General features: G+C 41.3%; 1 protein-coding gene across 2 annotated transcripts in view; it reads right to left on the minus strand.

The window, feature by feature from the left end:
• The window catches only part of SYMPK (symplekin scaffold protein), a 2606756-nt gene that overhangs the window by 757468 nt on the left and 1824129 nt on the right, over window positions 1-25159 (minus strand). For both annotated transcript variants that reach the window (XM_044062505.1, XM_044062497.1), the window contains one exon: window positions 24177-24285. In XM_044062505.1, coding sequence (XP_043918440.1) covers window positions 24177-24285 — 109 coding nt within the window. The remainder of the gene's footprint in view (window positions 1-24176; window positions 24286-25159) is intronic.

A 25159-nucleotide genomic window follows, 5' to 3' on the forward strand; every position in this document is an offset into this window, starting at 1 on the left:
CCCATCCGCAGGCCTCAAGATGGGAGTTCGAGTCCAAAATGCCTGGGAAGGGGCAGACACAGTGGTAGGAGTTGAAGCAGTAGTGGGGACAGCAGCCACAGAAGCAGGCAGAAGTCCCTTCATAATAAGTTTATCCCTCCTATCCTTGAGGGCTCTAGGGTTGAAGCCTGCGTAAATGGAGCAGGCTGTATCCAGGTGGGCCACTCCTAAACACACTGCAGACAGTGTGTGGCCATCTGCTGGAGAGCGCTTATGGCCACACTTTGTGTATTTTCTAAAGACAGGCTTGGGGTTGTCAGCCTGTCTGCAAATAAGCCCAACACACACACACACACACACACACACACACACACACACACACACACACACACACACACACACACGCATGCACACACACAGACACACTAACTAAAGGGGTGAAGGAAGGCCAAGGAAGGGACAACACCACAAAACTCTAACTTTTGTTTTTTTTTGTTTTTTTTTTGACAACTGACGACTAATGAGAGGTAGGAGTGGTTGAAAAGGGAGACAGGAAATACTAATCTAACACTAACTGACAAAAAATGTCACTTACCCACAAAAGATGTCTGGAGCTTGGTGATCACGATGCGTAATGACATCTGAGGGAAGGAAGTATACAGAGGGGCATTGTGGGTAAGGGAAGGTGCTTAGACCTTGGATCAAATGCTGGTGATGCGGCCGCCTCTGATCTGATCTGGATCCGAACACCCACAGGTTGAAGACCAAATGAAGTAATCTACTTCAGATGTTTGGTTTTGTCACGATAGTATCGGAGTTGTCTGTGCACATCCAAGGTATGCAAGATTCTCTCACTGAGACACTGAGGGGAAGGAAAAATGTAGGTAGGTTAATAGACTGACTAAGGGACCACTCATTTACCACTTTGGGCATAAAGGGAGGGTTAGTACGCAGGGAAACCCTGTCTCTATGAAAGGCAGTGAAGGGTGGAATGAACTTTTTTTTTTTTAATTTTTATTTAACATTTGTTTACCAGGAAAGCCAGACTTGGAACGAAGCCAATTTTCAGCAGAGGCCGGGGGAGAAAAGCTCAAGACGCATGTCTTTGAAACGTGGGAGGAAACCAGAGCACCTGGAGGAAACCTGCACAAATGCAGGGAGGCCATGCAGACTCCGCACAGAAGGCACTCCAGCCGAGAATCGAACAGAACCTCTTGCTGTGAGGCAACAAAGCTACTGCTGCACCGTCCTAAGGCTAGGGCTTATAACTCTGAACTCCTTCTGGCAGAGGTATTGGCCACTAACAAAACAGTTTTCCAAGTGCAATGCTGTAGGGGAAGTAGAGTTTGCTGGTTCAGAGAGTCCCAGTATAAGCTTCTCTAACACAAAACTGAGATCCCAAGGAGAAGGTATTGGTTTCCTTGGTGGTCTGATATGAAGGACACCTTTTAGGAACCATTGAATCTCTAACCTGGAGGCTAATGGTGGAGACAAAGGCAAACAAGCAGAGATGGCTAAAAGGTGAGCCTTCACCAAAGAGTAGGACAGCCCAGCACTCATCAATTCACACAGATAGGACAAGACCACCAGAACATCAACTGACAGCGGCTGTAGGTCCTTTTTGTGACACCAGATGGAAAACCTTTACCATTTGGAAATAAAGAATTTCCTAGTAGCAGGGTTTCTGGCCTCCTGTACGTCCTCTGGAAACTGGTGTCTATAAGGGATTAAAACCATATCATCCACAAGGTCAGGTTTAGGGTCAACAGTTGTGGATGTACTAGGGTCCCCTTGCCCTGTGTGAGTAGATCCATTCTGTGGGGTAACTTGTAATGACTGCCCCTGGCTAGGTGCAGGAGAAAGAGGAACCAGTGCTGCCTTGGCTAAAAGGAATCACCAACAAGATTTTTGGCTGATCCTGCTGAATCTTCAGTAGGACCTTTGTAGGATAAGCAAGGGGGGAATGCATACAGAAACATTCCCTTCCAAGAGAAAGATAGAGGGTCCACCTTCCAGACCAGGGGATGTGGGACCCTGTCACAAAATTTAGGAAGTTGTCTGTTCATGGCGGAGGCAAAGAGATCTATCTGAGGCATACCCCAGTGATGATTTAGGTCCAGAAACACATCCCTGTGCAACATCCATTCATGGGATTGGGTCATGGACCTCCTTAAAGAGTCCGCCACTATATTCTGAGCTGAGGGAAGATAAACCACCTGAAGGGTAATTTGGTTTTTTAAGGCTAATTCCCAGGCGAGTAGGGCTAGTCGGCATAGAATGCAAGATTTCGTACCCCCCCCTTGTTGATGTACCAAAGAGCTGTGGTGTTGTCTGTGAATCACTTCAGTACTCCCGGAACTAGGTTGCTTTTGAAGATTTGAAGGGCATAAACTAGGGCCCTCATCTCCTTTACATTTATATGTTCCTGTGCCTGTTTGGGAGGCCAAACATCTCTGACCCTCCAGGCTTGAAGAGTTGCACCCCAACCTGAGTCTGAAGAGTCTGTGAATAGCTTTAGGGAAGGAAGGGGTGGTTGTAAGGGTAGACCAGGATTTTTGGTAACCTGTAGAATCCACCAAACTAGTTCCCTTCTTATGCGAGGAAGAAGGGGGATTAAAAACTCTAAAGCATAGGAGTGTTGCATCCAAACAGCTCTTAGATACCACTGAAACTTCCTCACGTGTAGTTTTGCTAAGAGTATCATGGGGATGGTGGATGCCATATACCCTAAGAGACGTATAAAGTCCCTGACTGACAATGACTGTAGGAAAAGAATACTCTGAAAATAGGAAGTCAGGAACAGCACCTTCTCTGTGGGTAGAGAGGCTAACATTTTGTCTGTTTGTATCCTGCATCCAAGAAAAAATGTGATTTTGCAAAGAGGTGAGACAGGACTTCTGAAAGTTTATGGTGAACCCTAAGCTCTCTAGAAGGGCAATAGTGAAGGAAAGATTTGCCTGAAGAAGTCCTGGGGACATGAAGATAACCATTTTTTATGTTTAAAGACATCATGAAAGCCTGGGGAAGAATGAAAGGGAGAAGGGAGGCCAAAGTCAACATATGAAAAGACAGGACTTTGAGAAAGGTGTTAAAATGGGAACAGTCCAGAATGGGTCTCCAAGGCCCATCCTTCCTGGGGACCAAGAACATCCTGGAGTAAAATCCCTTTCCTTGATGGGAAGTGGGAACCTGTTGGATAGTCCCCTGAGAGAGCAGGTCTGACATGACCTAAGGAAAGAAGCTCAACTGATCTTTGGGGGGTTGTGGGATGCCTCTGAATGAGGGATATTTTTCCCAGACCATGAAATACATTGTCTTGATGACGGAGAGGACTCAAGAGTCCTGGGTGATCAGTTTTCAAGCAGCAAGTGCTAGACTGAGATGAAAATACAGGGGAGTGGATGGCTCTGGAGGCTGGTAGTCAAATGTTACCTGGCTTAGGTTGGGAATCTAAGGACCGTTTTGGAGCAGGAGTGGCTGGAGACGACTTGAAAGAGGCTGGATTTCTAGGTCCCCTCTTACTTTTAGAAGAGGACACGGATGGTGTTCCTACAAAGGCAGTCGTAACATGGTAATTCCTTTGGAATCACGGTACTGGACATAGAAGAATACGTTTAAGGTCCTGTAACTCCTTCACTTTTTCCTGTAAAGTTTTGCCGCCTAACTGCCAAATAATGCTTTGTTATCTAGGGGCGCATCCATCAATTTGGCCTTGAAATTTTCAGGTAAAGGTTGTAGCCTGAACCAAGAGGATCTTCTTAGGACTGACTACAGTGGCAGCCGCCCTAGCAAAAGCATCAGCAGCATCATAACTGCACTTGATGGAGTGCCAAGTCACTTGTGCAGATGAACTGAGGACAGCCGCCAATTGAGATTTAGCTGGGGAATCCGGGATGTCTCCCAAACATTTCCATGCATCAGCAAGAAGGTATGGTTGTGTACACTTACCATAAATGTAGAAGTTCGAGTGTATTCACTGTTACAGTCATCACATTTGGGTTATCCCTGCCAGGATAGCCCTCGGCCGGCCCGAATACCAAAGACTTAGTATTTCTGCGTTGGTTGCTGTCACTTGAGGACTGATGTCAGGTCGTCAGTGGAATAAAGTAAGGCAGCTGACGCCATTACATCAGTTTTTCTTGCCCTAACCTGTCAGACCACCAAAAATAGGAGGCCAGGTTCTGGCGGAATAACCCACCAGTGGAAAATAAATACCAATATGTCCCTTATACGGAAAGGAGAACAACAAGGAAGAATGGTAACAAAAGGAGAAAGAGTAAAAAGGGGGATGAAGGGAGGGAAACCAGGACTGCAACAGTGAATACACTCTAACATTTACATTTATGGTAAGTGTACACAACTGTACTATATTCTTCGTGTTTCACTGTTGAAGTCATCACATTTGGGGAGATTCCCAATGCTGAGGAAATGGGTGGAGGCAGTCAAGGAAGCTAGGGGCTGGCTAGGTTGCCCTGCAAGGCTTCAGAGGCAAACCTTGTCCTGGAGAAGACAGGCAGGTGGTAATGCTTGGTGAAAGTGTGAACAGATGTCCAAGTGGCAGCCTCCAGGATGTCCCTGGTGGGGACTCCTCTGAGGAAAGATGCAGAGGTGGAGGCTGCTCTGGTGGAGTGTGTCCTGACCCCCTTGGGGGGAGGCATACCATGCTTTTTGTAGCAGAAATGGATGCAGTGTGCTATCCATTTGGAAATGGTTTGCTTTCAGATGGGTTTGTCTTCTGCCCCTGTAGCAAAGTTAACCAGCAATTGATCAGGCTTTCTGAAGGATTTAGTCCTGTCCAGATAGTACCTGAGCTGTCTGTGCACATCTAGACAGTGAAGAATCATTTCCCCCTTATTCTGGGGACTAGGAAAGAAGGTGGGCAAATGAATGTATTGGTTGAGAGCCACACTAGACACCACCTTGGGCATGAACGATGGATTAGTTCTGGGGGATACCCGGTCGGCATGGAAGATGAAGGGTTCCACAGCCATGAGTGCTTGCAGCTCAGAGACTAATCTGGCTGAAGTGATGGCCAGAAGGAAGGCCGTCTTCCAGGAGAGAAAGTTTAGCTCTGCAGACGAAGCTGGTTCGAAAGGAGGCAGGGTGAGCTTTTCCAAGACAAAGTTAAGGTCCCAAGCCAGTGTTGGTGCCCTTCTGGTGGGGTGGCCTCAAGTTGCTAGCCCCTCTGAGGAACCGTCTGATCAAAGGGTGTGAGAAAAGGGGCTGCTCAGTGGGAAAATGAGCAGAAATAGCAGAGGCATGATTTTTTATAGAGGAGAAAGAGAGACCACTGTGTAGTAGGTCAGCTACGTAACCCAGGATGAGAGGGATGGAGGGCTGTGCCATACTGGCCCCCTTAGCCTGGATCCAGGTGCAGAACCTTTTCCATTTATCTGCATAAAACTTTCTGGTGCTAGGGCATCTGGCCTCATGGATAACATCCAGAACCTGTTTACTGAGGATGGCAGATTGGTTCAGGTTTAGGGAATAAGCCAAGGTGCCAAATTGAGTGTCTGCAATTGGGATGAATGAATTCCCCTTCCCACTAGGTTAGGAGGTTTGGAATCTGAGGAAGATGCCATGGAGGCAGCAGTGACAGGCTGTGCAGCAAGGGGTACCTGTGCTGTCAGGGCCAGTCTACAGCTATACAAATGGTCCTTGTTTTTTCCTCCGTTATTTTGAGCAATACCCTGGGGATGAGAGGAAGGGGAGGAAAGGCATAGACTGAAAGGCTGACCCAAGGGAAGGACAGGACAGCCACTTTCCAAGCCATGCAGTGATGCTCCCTGGCGCAGAATTTGCTGAGCTGATGGTTGGTGTGGGAGGCAGAGAGATCAACCTTCGGGGTTCCCCATTTCTGAGTTATTAGGGTGAAGGTACTTCTGTTGAGCTGCCACTCGTGTGGGTCCAGAAGGTTTCTGCTTAATTGGTTTGCCAGGGAGTTGAGAGAGCCTGGTAGGTATTGTGCTAACAGGTGTAGTTGCATGGAAGAGTCTGTGAGCCAAAGGGTCATGGCCAGCCTGCATAGAGGGTAGGAGCGAGTCCCTCCCTGTTTGTTGATGTACCACATCACAGTGGTGTTTGTCTGTTTTGATCAGGAGAACCCCTGGAGAGAGAGAAGGGGTTTGAAAGCTATCAAGGCATGCTGCACACCCAACATCTCTTTTTGACTGATGTGCAGGGGGATTTGCTGTGGGCTCCATTGGCCCTGTATGCACCTGCCGTCCAGGTGTGCACCCCAAGGGTATTCTGATGAGTCTGTGGTGAGGATCTGGGTGGCGGAGTGTGGGGAGAAGGGCAGTCCCTTGTTGTGGGAGCATGCTGTTGCCCACCAAAGAAATTCCTTTTTGAGGCAAGGAACTAAAGATAGAAGAGTTTCCAGATCTTGAGAGGCTCTTTAGGTACCACGGAAGTGTCCTCATATGCCGTCTGGCATATGGAATGAGGAGTATGCAAATTGCCATGAACCCCAGAGCTTGCAGGATTTGCGTTGCAGAAAGCTGGGGCCTGGTGGCCAGTTGAGAGAAGTAGGCTGACAGGAAAATTTGTTTCTCTTGTGTAAGGTTTTAAAGTGGAGGTAGTCTACTGCTTAGATTTCTGCATTCCCTGGGGCTGCTGTATGGGGGGGTCTGCTTCCATGGGGCCTAGGCTGGGCCTGTTTACTCAGAACAGGAAAGGACCAGTGCTTGGAGGGACAACCTAAGGGGATGGACCTGTAAGAAATCTTTAAATGTTTGCATAGATTTTGCTTTTTCTTCCATCTTTTTTAAGACCTCTTCTGCCTTAGTGCCAAATAAGTTATCTTTGTGCAAGGGGGCACCCAACAATTTAGATTTTACATGGTCCGGCAGGGGTTGTTCCTTAATCCATGCATGTCTTCTAATGACAGATCCAGTGACTGCTGCCCTGCAAGAAGCCTCTAGGGCATCAAAATCACAGTGCAAAGTGTGTTTAGTTCCTTGACTTGCAGAATGCATTAAGTCTTGTAAATCTTTAGATTCTGCCCAAGCAGGAAAGGAAGACATTTTTTAAGGAGTTCCAAGGTATGTTGCTGATATTTATGTATACAGAGCTGACAATTTAGTGCCCTGATAGCAAGAGTAGCTGAGGTGTATACTTTTTTACCCCATCTGTCCAATGATCGGAAATCCCTGTCTGGGGGGTGGGATTCTTAGCAGAGGTCGCTTTAATCCCTTTAGGCCCTTGAGAAATGACCTCAAGATCAGCTGTAGGATTTTTAAAAATATATTTGTATGAGTCAGGGACTCTGTAGTACCTCAAAACACCACCCCTCACACGTACGGCTTGCCCGGCCAAACCAAAGTACGAAAAAACACCAAAGGCCAGCAAATACAGTTCCGAATGCTTTATTGAATATAGAAAGGTGCTTAAAAAAAGCACCAAAATGAAACCTAAGTCCTCAGACTAGTTTCGGCAAAGCCTTCTTCAGTGAGGAAAAGATAATTAATAAAAACAATTGACCAGTGAAAACAATCCTTTTAAAGATACATGTAACCAACAGGAATTTGGTATGTTCCATATCATTAATTGATGCCTGGATATACACAACGGCTACAGTTATCATAGATCAAATACATATAGATCATGGCAAAATATTAATGAAGTCATTCCATGTGTGAAATTGTTCCATAAGGAATTTAAAGGTGTGTATTCATCTGAAATACATGTATACAAAATACATGATATAAATTGGCATCCACACCAAAGTCTAATGGTACTTTTTAGTGTCGGTGTGGCATTTACATATGTTTAGGATATAGTTCATATCTATATTTTACATATATGTTTATTTGCCTATGGCATTGCAAATTGAGTTGAATTCTTGCTAGCTTAGCTGGATCATTAGAGTGTATTGAGTTCCATGTCCATCAGGCACTGTTTGCTTCAGTCTTTATATTATATTGGTGCACATAACTATCCCAGTGTTCTCATCAAGAACTCCATTATTTTTGTCATGTACATTTGTACATTTGGTATATTATCCATATTGGTTATTTACAGCTGGCCATATAGATCAGGACCATTAGACTTTGGTGTGGATGCCAATTTATATCATGTATTTTGTATACATGTATTTCAGATGAATACACACCTTTAAATTCCTTATGGAACAATTTCACACATGGAATGACTTAATATTTTGCCATGATCTATATGTATTTGATCTATGATAACTGTAGCATTTGTGTATATCCAGGCATCAATTAATGATATGGAACATACCAAATTCCTATTGGTTACATGTATCTTTAAAAGGATTGTTTTCACTGGTCAATTGTTTTTATTAATTATCTTTTCCTCACTGAAGAAGGCTTTGCCGAAACTAGTCTGAGGACTTAGGTTTCATTTTGGTGCTTTTTTTTAAGCACCTTTCTATATTCAATAAAGCATTCGGAACTGTATTTGCTGGCCTTTGGTGTTTTTTCGTACTTTGGTTTGGCCGGGCAAGCCATACGTGCGAGGGGTGGTGTTTTGCGTTGCTGTGTTTCCTTGCTGTTGGCGTTCAGTTCCCCACGCTGTCGGTAGGAGATGACTCCTTTCCTGACAAATTTTGCAGATTTCGATTCACCAGTGGTTATCGTGGATGTTATTTGATGGTTTGGAGTTGTGCAACCGTTATTTGAATCTTTTTGGGTGACAGTTTGTGTATTACTCCTTACGGAAGGACTTTTTTGTTGTGAATCACGAGCTAGGCCTTTGTACAGGACTATACGACTCTCGTAGGGATTACATGTGTTTTATATACGCAACTGGTCCTGAGATTAATGTGGAATTCTAAAATTATCTACCTCATTTGGATTTATTTCAAACACGTGCAGCAAGTATGGTAACTTTTTCTATTGACTTTGTACTGTATATTGGTGGATTCTTCATGTTGATATCATTTTCGGGGATGCGATTGAAATTGGTTACATGGGCCTACACCTATTTGACATCTATATAACCTACTACAGCGGGGGTATAATATTGATATCCCGATTCAGGGTTACCCTTATTGTGGTGTATTTGCTGTGTATTCTGCGTCCTTGGATCTACATATTTTCTTGATTGGGATGTGTTTACTTTGATGGGAACATTTGGTGCAATGTGGATGGAAATTAGACGCCAAGGTTTACCAACGGTCTGGTAGTTACGTGGATTGTGATATGAACAACTATCTGCTTCTTGACCGTTGCGAAGGATATCATTAAAGACTGGGTGAAATCACACCTTTATATACTGATTTGTCACATTTAATTTAAATATCAGTATTTACCCTTTGTGACATTTATATACTGCCTATTTTGGACATTGGATATATGGACACTGTTGTCTTTAGGGTAGTCAGTGTTTTAAACCTGCAATGCTAACTTTGGTGGATGCATATTATAACACTGCATATAAATCATATGGCATGTATATATCTAAGTGCTCTTGTACTGCTCTAGGCAGGAATTAGACAGCTGTGGATATTCAGGTTTATATATTTATCTTATACATTGCTGATTCTGATTTTTCATGTCCCTGCCATACACAGTTATTCTGGCTGTTTGCCACTTTATTGTAGTCATAAACAGAGTTACACGTCACAGCTGGTACATTATCTATATGACTAAAAACATATATGATGACGCATTTGTGAGCTCCACTCATAGTGACACATAACATGCTAACACATAGGCATACTATCTAGGTGGATTGGATGTGATAATTTTACTGAATTTAATTTTTTTCTTATATCCAAGATGTTCTTTAGTTATAAGTACACTATAGGCATATCAAGAACATTTCGTGTTTTATCACCATTTACCTTGGGCCAACATTTGTTTACTATATGTGATCTATGTCAGCCATTTTTTAAGACCATTGAATTTGAGTGGTCTGGTGGAATATCTTTGATTTGAGCCATCACTTTTGATAATTCCATTGAGACAATTTATATATTATGGTCTGCTATACCATTATTTTACTAGATCCTTAGTGGCGATTCTTTGGTCATTCCCATCTTGATTTTTTACGCTAAAATTTATGTTTTTATATATACATATCAGATTTTATTCTGGGTGTATATATGCAGGGGTCAATATTACTGTACTTATAGCTAGTCATTATTACAGCTGTACTTGATTATTGTTCGTTTTTCTGACAATTTTTCTTATGTGCCTTTGCTGTTTTCACACAATCATACCACACTTCTTTGTCCAACAACATTTGTATATCAGGGGGTTTGGAGATTTTATACTGGGATATTGGTGTTCTGTCTGACACTGTCTGAGGTCTGTCAGGCTGTAATATTCCAGACAGCACTTCAGATTTTCAGTGGCTATCTTTTTGCCATTTATAACTATATTGTTATTCCCTGGCACTCCGTGCATATACAGGTATCACTATGGTTTTATTGTCTATATAGACAGGTATCCATGACATTCTATCTATAGACAGTTATGATCATCAACTGACTCAAGTACTATCAGGGTTCTAGATATTACATCTCCGGTGCCTGTGCCCTTTTTGATACATTTATCAATATACTCCATGACTTAACACCATCTGTACATCATTGTTTTTTGGGATTACATTGGTCATTGGTGTTCTGACTGACGCTGTCTCTGGTCTGCTTGTTTTTCATTCTTTAGACTGTATATTTGATCACGAATTGGATTTTTTTCTTTGGACAGCCTATCAATACGATTTATATTCAATATGGAATTGGACTAAATACTGGACGGGTTGTGTGCTGATAGGGAAGATATTGCTATATTTGGTTTGGATCCAACCCCAAGCAACAACCTGAACCAAATTAACCCCAATACTGGTGGTGGTTGTGAATTGGCGTTCCGCAATTTGGAAAGAGGTCTTAAGGGCTTGAGAGCTAACATTTGGCATCTCAGACTCTTTAAAGCCTATTTACATAAAAATTTGGCACCAAGAGGTCTTCGAATCAAACTTCGCCCCCTAGTTGGCAGATCTGAACAGAGGCTGACAGATGAATGGGACGAGGCTTTAAGAAAGGGCTCCATGGTATTTGTGAAAATTCTAACAGCCTATTATGAGAGGACAGTGGATTTATGTGTTTCTGAAGTCAAGGAACTTAGCGTTGAATGCCAAAAATTTCAGTCTAATCACAACTACAGCCAGTGTATTGATAGGTTGTCCAAGGAATTAACTACCTATGACAAAATGGTGAAGGATCGAAAAATTAAGAAATTCACCAGGGATGTCACGGATTACGAGAAGGGTCATCCCTTCCAAATACAAAGGACAGTGAGATTTCAGGACACGGGATCAAGTGTGACCAGGGGCAGGTCTAGGAAGAGACCAAGGTCAATATTAAAATACAGAGACCAGAGTTATACAAGTACATCAGGGGAGGAGTCATCATACACTGACAGTGAGGGGGGAATGATGATTCATTCACCACTGAAAAAGAAAAGTCAACCACAGTTCCCTTTAGATATGGTAGGAAATCCAGAGGGGGGAGGAAACACAAGAACACAAATAAGCACGGACTCAATGCCAGGATTAGTCCAGTCACTATTGACACATTAACCACATCTTTTGAAAATGTTTTGAATTTGTCGGACCATGTACTCACTGAAGATCAACACAGCATTTTGAATAAAGGATTGGGTTTTGTCCCCAGCTTTTTTTCTGACCATTATTTTGTTTCTATGGATGTTATGGAATGTTGTCGTAGACTTAACTTACGTATTTTTTTCTCTGATCAAGATAATTCCACTTCTCAAAGATCCACTGAGTTTACTTTCCATAAATCTACTTTTCAACCGCCCATGAACAAACGTGGGCATTTTCCAGCAAGCAGTACTCAAGGATCTACACTTTCCCCATTTTGAAAACAATATAGCCCCTGATAACATTACTTCTCAAGAAAAACAGGCACTTTCTGAACTCAGATCCAATCACAAAATAGTCATACTTCAAGCAGATAAAGGAGGAGCGGTAGTTATTCAAAATATGGATTATTATGTACAGGAAGGCCTTAGACAACTTTCTGATTCCCATTGTTACATGCAAATGGGGGTTGATCCAACCAACAGATTCAAACAGGATATTGATCAGTTTTTGAATCAGGCATTGGAGGAAGGGATAATCACCAAAAAGACTGTTCAACATCTTCAGGTTAGTGATCCTACCAAGCAGATCCTAAACTTGTTACCAAAGATTCATAAATCTATTACACATCCTCCAGGTAGGCCAATTGTGTCTGGCCATGGTTCATTAACTGAACCATTATCGGCATTCTTAACGCAATATTTGAAACCACTTTTGACTCTGGTTAGAGCCAGGATACAAGACACAACCCAATTTCTCACTATCATTGCTGATACCCAATTGGATCCGGAGTGGCTCATGTGTACCTTAGACGTAAAATCTCTTTATACCAGCATACCACATTGGGCTGGACTTCAGGCTTTGGAATTCTGGCTCAACAAAGCTGAACTCTATCCACCTGGATTTAATACTTTATTAATATGTATGTCTGAGCATGTTCTCAACAAAAATGTTTTTTATTTCCAAGGTGATTGTTATTGGCAATTGAGAGGCACAGCTATGGGTGCCTCCTTTGCCCCAATATATGCCGACTTGTTCATGGCTTATTTGGAAGAGTGTCTTATTTACAATCCCTTACACAACATTTATTTAGTTGAGATGGACATTTGGAGGCGATACCTAGATGATTGCTGGATGGTGTGGCGCGCAGATGTGGACTATTTGTTAGAATTTGTGGAACATTTAAACAACAATATATGGGGTATTGAATTTTCTATAACATACCATAGGTCTGTCATCGACTTTTTGGATGTCACTATATATCGTAATAGTGACCATACCCTTAACACTAAAATTCACAGAAAATATCCACAATTCAACTCGTTACTCCATGCATCTAGCATGCACCCGCGCCACACCATCCGCAACATCCCCAAATCTCAATATCTACGAATCAAACGTATTAATTCCTCAGTTGTGGACTATGAGACAGCCAAGCTTGATTTAAACACCAGGTTTTTGGATAGAGGATATTCCAGTTTTGATATTGAATCAGCCAGGATCTGGACAGACCAACAAGAGCGACATTCATTGTTACAATACAAAGACAGGAAAAACCGTACGAAGGATGAGAACATTAGATTCATTACTACTTTTGGTAGAAATCATCATCTTGTGAGGAATATACTCAACAACAATTGGAACATTTTGTTAGCTAATGATTATCTCCGTCACATTTTGGGCAATCAATGCTCCATCTCCTACAGGAGAGGTAAAACCTTGGGTACATTATTTTCTCATTACAAACATCAGGAGAGTGGAGGTGCAAATTACAAACAACTTACCATCACAGGGGATGAACCTTTGAGGACGTTCCCTTGTGGTCATTGCACCTCATGTAGCCAAGTCAATAAGCTTAAACAATTCACAAGTGCTAATACTAGCAAGGTATATGATGTTCGCATTTTTGGTAACTGCTCATCAAGTTGGGTGATTTATTTGGCTACGTGCCATTGTAAAGCCTTTTATGTTGGAAAGACTTCTCGTTCTTTGCGAATTAGGATAGGGGAACATCGGAGCGACATTCGTAACCAAAAACCTACCAATGCTCTATACCAACATTCAATTAAACACAAATCTGCCAAATTTATGTTTATGATTATTGATAAAATTAAGGGCAATAGACATAATCAACTTGGCTGGCAGAGTATTCTTAGTCATAAAGAAAAATACTGGATTGTTCACCTTGGGGCATTATTTCCACCTGGACTAAATGACCATTTATGAAACATACATTAAGTGGGTTTGTTATGTACTTTTTAGTGTCGGTGTGGCATTTACATATGTTTAGGATATAGTTCATATCTATATTTTACATTCTACATTGCAGGATCCATATGTCCGCATTTCATAAGGATGTATGTCAGATGATTATATTTTACTACATCAGTTCTTCCGACTATTTACTTACCTAGTTTATATATTATACATCTTTGATAGAATGGTGGACTTTTTGTTATTATGTCCTTCAATACACCCAGTACAGGACCTCTTATAAAAATTTTTCATATATGTTTATTTGCCTATGGCATTGCAAATTGAGTTGAATTCTTGCTAGCTTAGCTGGATCATTAGAGTGTATGGAGTTCCATGTCCATCAGGTACTGTTTGCTTCAGTTTTTATATTATATTGGTGCACATAACTATCCCAGTGTTCTCATCAAGAACTCCATTATTTTTGTCATGTACATTTGGTATATTATCCATATTGGTTATTTACAGCTGGCCATATAGATCAGGACCATTAGACTTTGGTGTGGATGCCAATTTATATCATGTATTTTGTATACATGTATTTCAGATGAATACACACCTTTAAATTCCTTATGGAACAATTTCACACATGGAATGACTTAATTAATATTTTGCCATGATCTATATGTATTTGATCTATGATAACTGTAGCCGTTGTGTATATCCAGGCATCAATTAATGATATGGAACATACCAAATTCCTATTGGTTACATGTATCTTTAAAAGGATTGTTTTCACTGGTCAATTGTTTTTATTAATTATCTTTTCCTCACTGAAGAAGGCTTTGCCGAAACTAGTCTGAGGACTTAGGTTTCATTTTGGTGCTTTTTTTAAGCACCTTTCTATATTCAATAAAGCATTCGGAACTGTATTTGCTGGCCTTTGGTGTTTTTTCGTACTCTGTAGTACCTGTCTGGTTTTCTGGGAGCAGGAGGTAGGGTGTCAGGAGCCAAGCTGGATTCAAGGAAAACATCATCCACCACATCCAGGACTGGGGGATGGCCAAGGGTCTGTGTTGTGCCAAGTCTAGGAACTCCTTGAGTCTCTCTTTAGATTGATGGTAGTCCTGACTCTCCCAGTGGTAATGCTCCCTTAAAGTATTCAGGGTTTCCCCAAAGGAAAAATGCTCTGAAGGAGAGGCTAAAGGAATGGGTTCCTCTGCATCAGAATTCTCATAACTGGAGAGGGGTTGCATGTCTTCATAATCAGATGCATCAGATTCATCTGACTCTTGTTCATACAACACTACTGGGGACTGATCTCTTTTCCTTTTTGAGGGGGTAGCTTGGCTTCCCCTGATCAGCATGATAAGGTCTTCTGCCATTTTAAGCATTTGAGACTGAGGCAAGGTAGCAGGTGTCTGGTAGTGGGTAGTCGGTTTCTTGGGTGTGGTTTGAATCCTGGGCCTAAGGAACTCGATTGTTTTCAAAAGAACAGTAAAGAAAGAAGACGTTGGTTTGTGTCGAAATTCAGTGGTTTGTGTCGAAATTCAGTGGTGCGAAGGACTTCCTCAGATGTCGGTGCCTGCTCAGTGGCTCCTGACCCATACAAGGTAGAGATGACCATAGGACCCTTAGACGAAGAAGAGTTCTGCGACATACCTGACTCCAAAAGGCTCTCAGTAGTGGCCTGCAAATCAACTGAAGCGGGCATCAGGGGCTGCGAAAGCGCCTCACTGAGTACCAGAGGACTGACGACTAGCTTAACAGAAGTGTCGTAGGTAGGTTTGGACCTGTGTGGTCTGTCTCTGTCTTTATCTTTACGTTTTTTCAGAAGATCTGCTGTCAGATGGCTTACCAAAGCCATATCAGAATTTGAGGACTGTAAACCAAAATATCTGGCTACAATAGGGGCCCGACAACAGATAGTTCTGGAGTTAAATAAAGCACAGAAGTGACAACGGGATACGTCGTGGTCTGGGCCTAGACAAGTGATGCAGTAAGACTGGAAGTCTCGGTGTGGTATTTGCTTGCTACAGGTGAGACAATTAACTTTTTCTGACATCGGTTAGTGCAAGAAAAAAGGATCCCCAACAGGGTACTTAGCTTTAGAAGACTTCAAGTTCAATTTGGAAATGAAAGCTCAGGTAGCGGTCAACCAGCAGTCGTGCGAACTGCTTCGGGCTCCATTGCAAGAAAGACTGATGTAATGGCGTCGGCTGCCTTACTTTATACCAGTGACGACCTGACATCAGTCCTCAAGCGACAGCAACCGACCCAGAAATACTAAAGTCTCTGGTATTCAGGACAGCCGAGGGCTAGCCTGGCAGGGATGACCCAAATGTGATGACTGCAACAGTGAAACACGAAGAACATCAGCCAGGTAGTCTGATAATTAATTACCTGGAAAGTAAAAATGGGAGAGCTGTAAACCTTTTTACCCAAACATTCCATGCCCTTACTCTCCTTATCAGAGGGTAAGGAGGAAGTGGATAGGGGCAATCTGAAAGCCTTCTCCATAGAAACAGATATGGCTGCCGGGTCAGCAGAAGGAGCCTTGAATAAGAACTTAGGAGTCCTCAGGTACCTTATAAAACCTGTCTGAATGCTTAGGGGCATGAGGCTGAGAGTCTATACATTGGGAAGTAGCCGAGAAGGCATCCAGAAAAGTAGGCAGGACTGGAGGGATTGCAGAAGGAGATGGGGAACCCATCTGCAAGAGGTCACAGTACCTCTTCTGTATGTCTGAAACTTGAGAACAGTCCCACTTGAAAAAAATCTTTCATTTTGAGAATGGTCTCTCCAAAGGAAATATCCTCCTCAGGGGAATCTTTACCATCAGATTCCTCCTCTGGGAAGGAATAAGCTTGGGGGGGGGGGGCATCTGTGTGGACTAGGCCAAAGACTCCTTTCCAGAAAAATCCTCTTCTGAAGAGGTGTCAACAGCTGTCCTTTTAAAGGTACTAGAAGGGGAAAAGGCCTGCAGAGGAACAGAAGGAGGATAAGCTTGGTGAAGGGCCATTAAAGAGGCTTTGAGAAAAAGCTTGCCAATCAGGAGGCTGTTGTGGTGAAGCAGGAGAAATGTATTTTGTTTTGGCCTTCTTGTTTTTAGGGGCTTCCATATAGTGAATGGTGGGAGGGCCCGATGTCTGCATAAATTTGCCAATATCTGTAAGCACACCTTCATGCACAGTGATGTGTGCGACACCATGAGGGTCTTTGGAGATAACGAGCCTGGTTCCCCCTTTTCATCCTCAAATCTACATCAGCCTTGGGAGAAACGACTGGAAGAGAAGATGCAGCTGAAAGTTCAGGCAGGGATTGCTTGATCTTTTTCGGTAAGGGCTCGTCCAAATGACACAGTCACTTCCATCTCCCGTGCTAGGTGCTTAAGGCACTGCTTTTCAAAGTATAGTTTAAGAGACACTAAATGACCCCTAAGGGCATTAGGGATGAAGGACTTGCAAATCCCACACTCTGTGTGGTCGTGGTCTGGGCCTAGACATAAAAGGAAAAGATCGTGGGCATCTTTATGTGGAATCAGCCATCCACACAGACACTTGCCCTTCCTTGCTGACAAGAAAACCCAAAAAACAAGCAGCAGCAAAAAAAAAAACTAAGAAGAAAAAACCCAAATGGGGAGTTATCTGGTAAATGGTACAAAACTGTTCTGGCGAGTGAACATCTGGAGCAGGCGATCAAAGAGGCAGCAGAAAAGTTCTGAGGTAGGGGCATGCTGACGTCTGCTTTATACCCGACATCTCTTTATGGCTGATGTACACGTGATGATGTGCATCGTAGCATGTACCTCGCAGTAGCATGTAGACTTTTGGATAATGGCCAGATGTACGAGTCAGCCGGAGGGGGACTTCCTTATGCAATGCAGCATATGAATAGAAGGACATCTCATAATACCTTTTCTGAACATCAAAATCCTAAGTACAATCCCATTTTAAAAAGTCCATCATTCTAGAAGTCATGTCCTGAAAAGAAATTTCCTCAAAAGGAGTATCCAGACTAGTAGATTTCTCTTCCTCAGACCTACAAATCCAAAGGAGAGGGAATTGGAGAGGAGTAAGCAAGGGATTCCTAATTTGAATCCACTTCCTCCTCAGAGGAATCCTGTTCCCTGGGTTTTTTAAGGGTAGCAGAAGACAAAGGAGGAGCTTTAAAAGAAACACCATATGGAGGTTTTAAAGCCATCAAATCATTAAACAACCCCTGAGTGAAATTGCGTCATTCACTGTGTGGGTCCATAGGAGCTAGAGCATTATGCTTAGTTTTATGTTTTTTCTTTAAGGGGATATCCACCTTATGAAATGTAGAAGGCTCCAATCCTAGATGGCATTCAGTAATTGTAGTAGGAACTTCTTGCCTGACTAAAATTTGAGGAACACCCCTAGGCCCATAGTCAGCTGTGGTTCCCCCTAAATATCTGATGCAGACGTCTGCAAGGCCTCCAAAGATGTGCCTAAAGTCAGATCCTTGCTAGACTCTAAACCGGTCGCAGCTGAAGAATCCAATGATGGAGCCGGGTGAATCTCCAGGCTTTCACTTGCCTCAGGAGTGACATCCATCAGAGGTTGTACAGCAGAAGAATCTGGATTAGACTTCATGGCCTCCTTCTTCATGGACGGCTGCTCCTCAGAGTGTGAAGTTCCTTCCACTGAATCTTTAGCTAAAAGCTTAAGACATTGATTCTCCAGATACAAAGCCAAAGAAGGCAGCGTACTATGAAGGATTTTGGGAACAAAAGCCTGACAGAGTGAATAGGACGTATGATCGAGGGGAGCATCAAGTCAGAACAAGCACTGCTCATGACCGTCTTTATGGGGAATCTGTCTCCCACAATGGCCTTTACCCCTCTTGGAGGGCATGAAACCAGACAAGCAATAAAATATAAAAAGAAGATGCGATATGAAAAACCCCAGTGGGGCACTTATCTGCAATGACTTGGTGAACCAGCAACAGAATGGGCATTCAGACCGATGATCAAGAGAGCATTTGGACTGGCAGCAAAGAATTTCTGAGGATGGTACATCCAAATGTCACCTTTATGCCCTATGCTATTCAAGGAGCATATGTATGATGTATGACATACCTTAAAGCAACCTAAATGCATTGGTATAATGACAGGATGTTGGATCGCCCTTGGCAGGAGAACCCTGATGTAATAAATACCACAACAGTGAAATGGAAGGACATTATATGTTTACTATGCGGTTCATCTTCATGTATTAAAGCAAGTCTTCCAAGGGTCAGTTTTATGTAAAAGCTCTGGAAAGCAAACTGTAAAAAATAGAAAGTACCCACTTTAATACCCTGCCTCCGATATCCAAAGTACAGAACATTAACAGGAGAATTCATGGAGGCTGGCAAAAAATTCACTTGATAACATTTTACTGAACTCACATCATAGATTACAAATACTAAACTTCATTCTAACAGCAGCACTTTAATAAAAACATCACAGCTAATTTCAGATCCTATCTGCTCCTTTACAAGTTTAATATGTCATAAGTAAAAATGCTTTCATAGTTCCCCACTGGAAATACAAGACATGATACACAAAAGTCAGTCAACTGTGAAGCCCACTGTTACACTTTTAAATAATTTTATATTCAGGATATGCCCCTTGCACCCCTACTACTTATATATACTAACACTAAGATCACTGTACCTTGCAGTTAGGGAAATACGCAGAGATATCACAATCTTGGATCTTACATCAACTCCTTAAATTGATTTTCTACCAGATTAAGGAGCTGATATAAGATTGATGACAGAAGGCGGCTGCGGTGGTGTAGCGGTTAGCATTACCGCCTCACAGCAAGAGGTTCTCTGGTTTGATCCTTGGCTAGGCTGCCTTCTGTGCGGCGTCTGTATATCCTCTCTGTGGTTGCGTGGGTTTTCACCAGGTGCTCCGGTTTCCTCCCACATCCCAAAGACATGTTGTAGGTGGATTGGACACTCTAAATTGACCCTAGATGTGAGTGCGTGCGTGTGAGTGCCTTCTGTGGAAGGTTGGGCTGACAACTTGACACCATAAAACTCCACTGCCAATCATGAGCGGACAGATGATCCACTGTGGCAACCCCTAACTGGAAAAAGCCAAAAGAAGAAGAAGAATAAAAGACTGATGACAGGAACTGAAGAACAAGAAAAGACAAACACCCATAAAACATAGCATCTAACACAATTCATAACATACTTATATTCCACCTAAAACCACTACTGATATATGTATTCCACTTACATGCACTTTAATGGTAAGAGGATTGCATGCACTACCTTCAGACTTTCATTGGGCACCCTGTTTCCATACTGTTACTTAAAGTCAATGTTATTGACAACAAATATTTTGGAAAATCTTGTTGAGTGGCTCTAGATTTAAAAACATCAGGAAAATAAGAAATCAAATCAACCTTGTATTCAAACCATATGCATGGTAGCCAGATCTGAAGGCTTATATGCATTTTCTTTTGGCAGATAAGACACAAGTAATACAATGTAGGTTTAGACAGCAGCAGAGCACAGTAAAGGCAGAAGGCAAGGTCATCAAGGCACAAATTTAAATTCACCAACTGAAAACAAGAGTCTAAAGAGGCCTTCTCCCTCAATTTAAAGGTAGGAGAAATGAAACAAAAGTCTTTGCTCATACAATAAGGTCTGCTGCAACTGTGTCATGGAAAGATACTCTTGCAGGAGCTGGAAGGTATTCATATGTAATACAAAAGGAAGAATGCCTTCAACTCAGCTCAGCTGTTTCAGCAGAATAAGTCAAAGTGAATAAATAATCAGTTTAAAGAGCTGTTAAAAAAATCAGCTTTGTTATCCTTAAATTCCCGTCAAAACATCCCAGAAGCAAAAGGATCATTAACACAAAGCATAACACATATATATTCAAGCTAAAACCAGTGCTAAGAAGCTTAAGATAATTACGGCAGAGACAATTAGCTTCCAGCATGGCTTATTTATAGGTGGAGACTGGAACCTGATACACAATAGTGAAGATGCATCAGGAGGACCTAGAATGAAAAATGTCAAGAAAACACATTTCTGAAGCAGTATATGTGAATACTTGGAACAGATGATGTGAAATTACCAGCAGGAAACCAGACATAATTTACATAGTATTTTCCAAAGTATAATAACTGGTCTAAATTGGACAAAAATAGACTTCACAAGAGCATGGGTATTTAACAGACAGTTTTCAAATGCATCCAATAATTATTGCAGATCATGCACCAATCAAGACTAACATAAAGATGCAGAGAAAAATGAGACACCAGCGCTTTATTACTTGCCTATTAAAAAGAAGGGATTTTAAAAAAATCAACAGTCACTAGGGAATGTACAACTTTTTTTTAGAAGGGATAGCAGAGGAATGGAATAAAAATGAAAATTAAATGTAAACATTGTAGAAGTAAGAAAGAGAAATGGTAATGAAAAAATTTAAATTATTTAGAGTGATTATCAAAGGATAATATATTGCAAAAGAAGAAAGAGCTCTTAAGGAACAAGAGGAGGGGCAATTGTTGAGTGATAAGAGAAAAATAAGGGAGCATTTAGATATTATGCATGAGTTTAGAAAGGTTACTGCTACGTATTTTTTTTATAGGAACCTCAGAGCACAAAGACTATTAGCATGACTTAGGCAATATAAATTAGAAAGGGGTGTTGGCAAGATAAGACAGCCCATGACTGGAAAAATAACCAGAGTCCTTAAACAGATATTAGATATTTTGGAAATTCTATGAAAATCTACATACAACAGAAAAATGAAGGAAACCAGGAAAACTCACAAATGGAAACATTAATGTAAAACTTAACTATGCCAAGGTTACAGGAAGATCCAAGATTGGAAAGGATTTAGATAAAACTGGTGATGCGTAATCAAATTAAGAGGGAAGCCTCCATGTCAGATGGCATTTCTGTAGAAATTTGGAATTTAGGAGAGAAAAAGGTCATAAAGATCGGCTTTTAACAATATTTTAAAAGGAGGGACAGTACCAGCATCTCGGAAAAAAGCAGTGGTGGCTGTACTACTCAAAGAGGACAAAGACCTTTAAAGCCAACTTCATATAGACAAGTTTCAATTTTGTACCATTATTATAAAAGCATTTATGTCTATACTACGTGAATGGCTAAGGTGTTGCCAAAACTGATAGATATGGATCAATGTGTTTTTTGTGGAAGGGAGATAAACATTTGACAGCATTAAGAGAACAAAGGGAAGCAGAGTGAAAGATGCGCTCATTATTTCTGGTGGGTCTTGATGCAGGGAAGGCATTTGATAAAGTTAGCTAGAAGTTTATTAGTATGGCAATGGCAGCATTTGAGTTAACTACTGACAAAATAACAGTGTTAATTATGAAAACATATGAAAAGTCAGAGAGAAGAATCAGATGGGAGGGCTCTTCTCTGATAAACTGGGTTTGAATAAAGGAAACAAGTAGGAGTGCCCTTTCTTCATTGTGATTTGCCTTACACTTACAGCCACGGGCAAAGGAAATAATGGCCTCACAAATTCAGGGGTATAACCAGTATTGCATTCAAGAAAAACTGGTCTTATTTACAGTTATTATTTTGTATTTGATAAATCTAGAAATGGATATTTCAGTTTTGCCAACAGTTTGAGACAGTTTCATTATTTCAAGATATGAAACAAATAAGGATAAAAAGGCTATAGCAGTAAACTATGTTCCCACACATGAATTGGTTCAGTAATGTCCATATCTATGGGGACAAGCTAAGATGAGGTAATTTAGGGGGTTTGGGTTAAAAAGATTTTGTAACGTCAGCTAAGTATACATGGAAAGAGACTAAGCAAAAAAATAATACAACAGGTGAGAAGTTGGAATCTCTTAATGATGGATACTGATAGTAAGGTACAAGCGGTCAAAATGTATCTAGTACACTTAGTATTATATACAGGTTAGGCATATTCTTACCAACTATTTGAGAAGCAGTTGGTCATAATTAAAGAATGGAATAAATTCTTTGGGAGGGAAAGAGGCAAGACTGATAAGTTGTTTCTCCCACAGAACTAGGTGGTTTAGGATTGTCAGATTTGAAGGGATACTTTAAAGCTACACAGTTAAAGTTCCCATACATAAAAGAAGCAGAAGGCAATACATCAAGCTGGAAAGAAATTATGTTGAACCGGGGGTACAGGGCAGTGTGGAGTTCACAAAAATAAGGAGAGAGTCAGATTTTGGATCAGACACTTAAGGAGAACAGTAACAACCATACAGAATGTTTTATGTACAAAGCAGAAGAAAATATTTTGAGAATTAAGCCAACACAGGAATAGAGAAAAGGATTATATCAATAAGGATGACTGTGAGTAGGGACATAGAAAATAGGTAAGAGGGAGCTGGAATTTACTGGAGAAAAAGGAGCCAAGGTATTGGGAGCAAATACATAGGGAGGGAAAAGTCAGAAAGGGATGAGGTTAAGCAGATGTGTGGACTGTGGGCTGGACACTGCCATCCCTCCCAGGTACTTAGAACAGAGTACGCAGGGGTAGAGAAAGAAACGGAGGAGTGCTAAATGAAAGACTGAGCCTAGAACAGAAGCGGATAGTTAATAGGGCATATAAAATAATGCATGATAACTATAAGAATCAAATCAGAAGAAATTAGACAAGACTGGGAAATGACAGCGAAAAGGCAACATCTAAAGAAACAACGGGAGGTTATCTGTATGGCTTGCAAGTATACAACAAAATCTATAAGCTTTCAGATTTTTCATGGAAGTCTTAACATAGGTATTTCATATCCCAAGCAGAGCGCACAGAATTTCTGCACAGGCAGACAGCAATTTCTGGAGGTGTGATACGAAGAGGAGGGATACCTGGGAATATCTTTTTTGGGAATGTAACAAACTGACAGATTTTAGAAATTTCTTACAGAGAACTTTATTAGAAATGTTGGGAGAGCAAATTTTACCTAAGGAAATTATTCTTTTGAGCTAGGATATGAAAGTGAATTGCCTAGCCCAAGACCTACTAAATTTAATGCTGTTGGTTGCCAAAAGAATTACAAGGAAATGAACATCAAAAACAAAGCCAAATGTAACAGAACTGTTGAACGATGCAAAGGAGATAAAAGTACTGGAGATGGGATTTTTAGAAAAGGGAAGGAGCAAATTACATTGAAATAAATGCAATTTATGGGAACAGTACATGCAGAATAATAGTCATGAGGAGTGATATTTCAGAGTAAGCAGGACTTGAGCAATCTATGCAACTTTAAAATTAATAACTTAAGACAAAAACTATATTTGCATAATGTGTACAAAAGAAAAAAATCATAATAGTTTTTCTCTTTTATAACATAAGCTCATATTAATAAGCAGAGTCAAACATAAAACAAACAGATATAACATAGACACACTGACTTCTCCAGCACAGTTGCTTTAAATACCTTTATCTGTCAGAATATGTAGACAGCGTGTAACGAGAGTTTCTGCTCCTTTTGGGCAATTTTCCACAAGCAATAAGAGCTCAGGAGAATTCATCCCCATTCCACGAATCTACAATTCAAAACCAGATCATTATCAGTACATACTTCAATGGAGATAAAGAAACAAGATAACTCAAGCAAATAGATTTAAATCCAGTTCATGCAAGCTGAAGTAAAGAAAACCAGGATTTGAAGAAAGCAGTACAGGTATTAAGCAAAACTATCAAGAAAAACAAAAAGTTTGTACACAGAGGAACCATGAAAAGAATAAACACTACCAATTTTATTCTAGAAGAGACTCGCATATAAAGGGCCTTGCTACATATGTGCACAGTGTGCTGATGAGGATGGGTCCAATGTATATTACACTTCTGTGTACAACCACAATTGACAGACATGGATTACAGTCATAGCCGGCTTTAGGCACCAGCGAACCCTGCGGTCGCTGGGGGACCCTTTCCCTGGGGGGCCCCCAATCACTGCAAGTTGCCTCATCTTGATACTTTGTAACATGTCTGTCAAAACAACAAAAGCTAGTACAGGAATCTTTCATATTTAATAAACCAGGTGAGTAATAACCGTTATATATATATCTCCTTTAAAATTCAAATATATCACTGGTTATAGCAACAGTGTTTTATCAAGCAACAGTTTTCACAAATCCATCAAATATTTTACCATTGACATAGTGCCCCAGGCTTCGTTAAACCCTGCTGGCGGACGTGCTCTCCACTAAAACGTATTCAGGTACCTGCAATACCCATGGCTGCAAGGCCCCCCACTCCCAATCATCCTTGACTGTGTGGAGGCCCCACAAAAGTTGAGGCTGATTGGGGAAAAATGAGGAGGAAAAAATGTATTAATTTCCTGATTAGGCTGTGATATGACTCTGTTAAGCTGGTAAGAATAGGTAAGGTAAACACTAGAGAGATCAGACCAGTGTG

This window comes from Protopterus annectens, chromosome 1.part0 (assembly GCF_019279795.1).
Source record: "Protopterus annectens isolate FY-2018-M chromosome 1.part0, PAN1.0, whole genome shotgun sequence".
Taxonomy (NCBI): Eukaryota; Metazoa; Chordata; order Ceratodontiformes; family Protopteridae; genus Protopterus; species Protopterus annectens.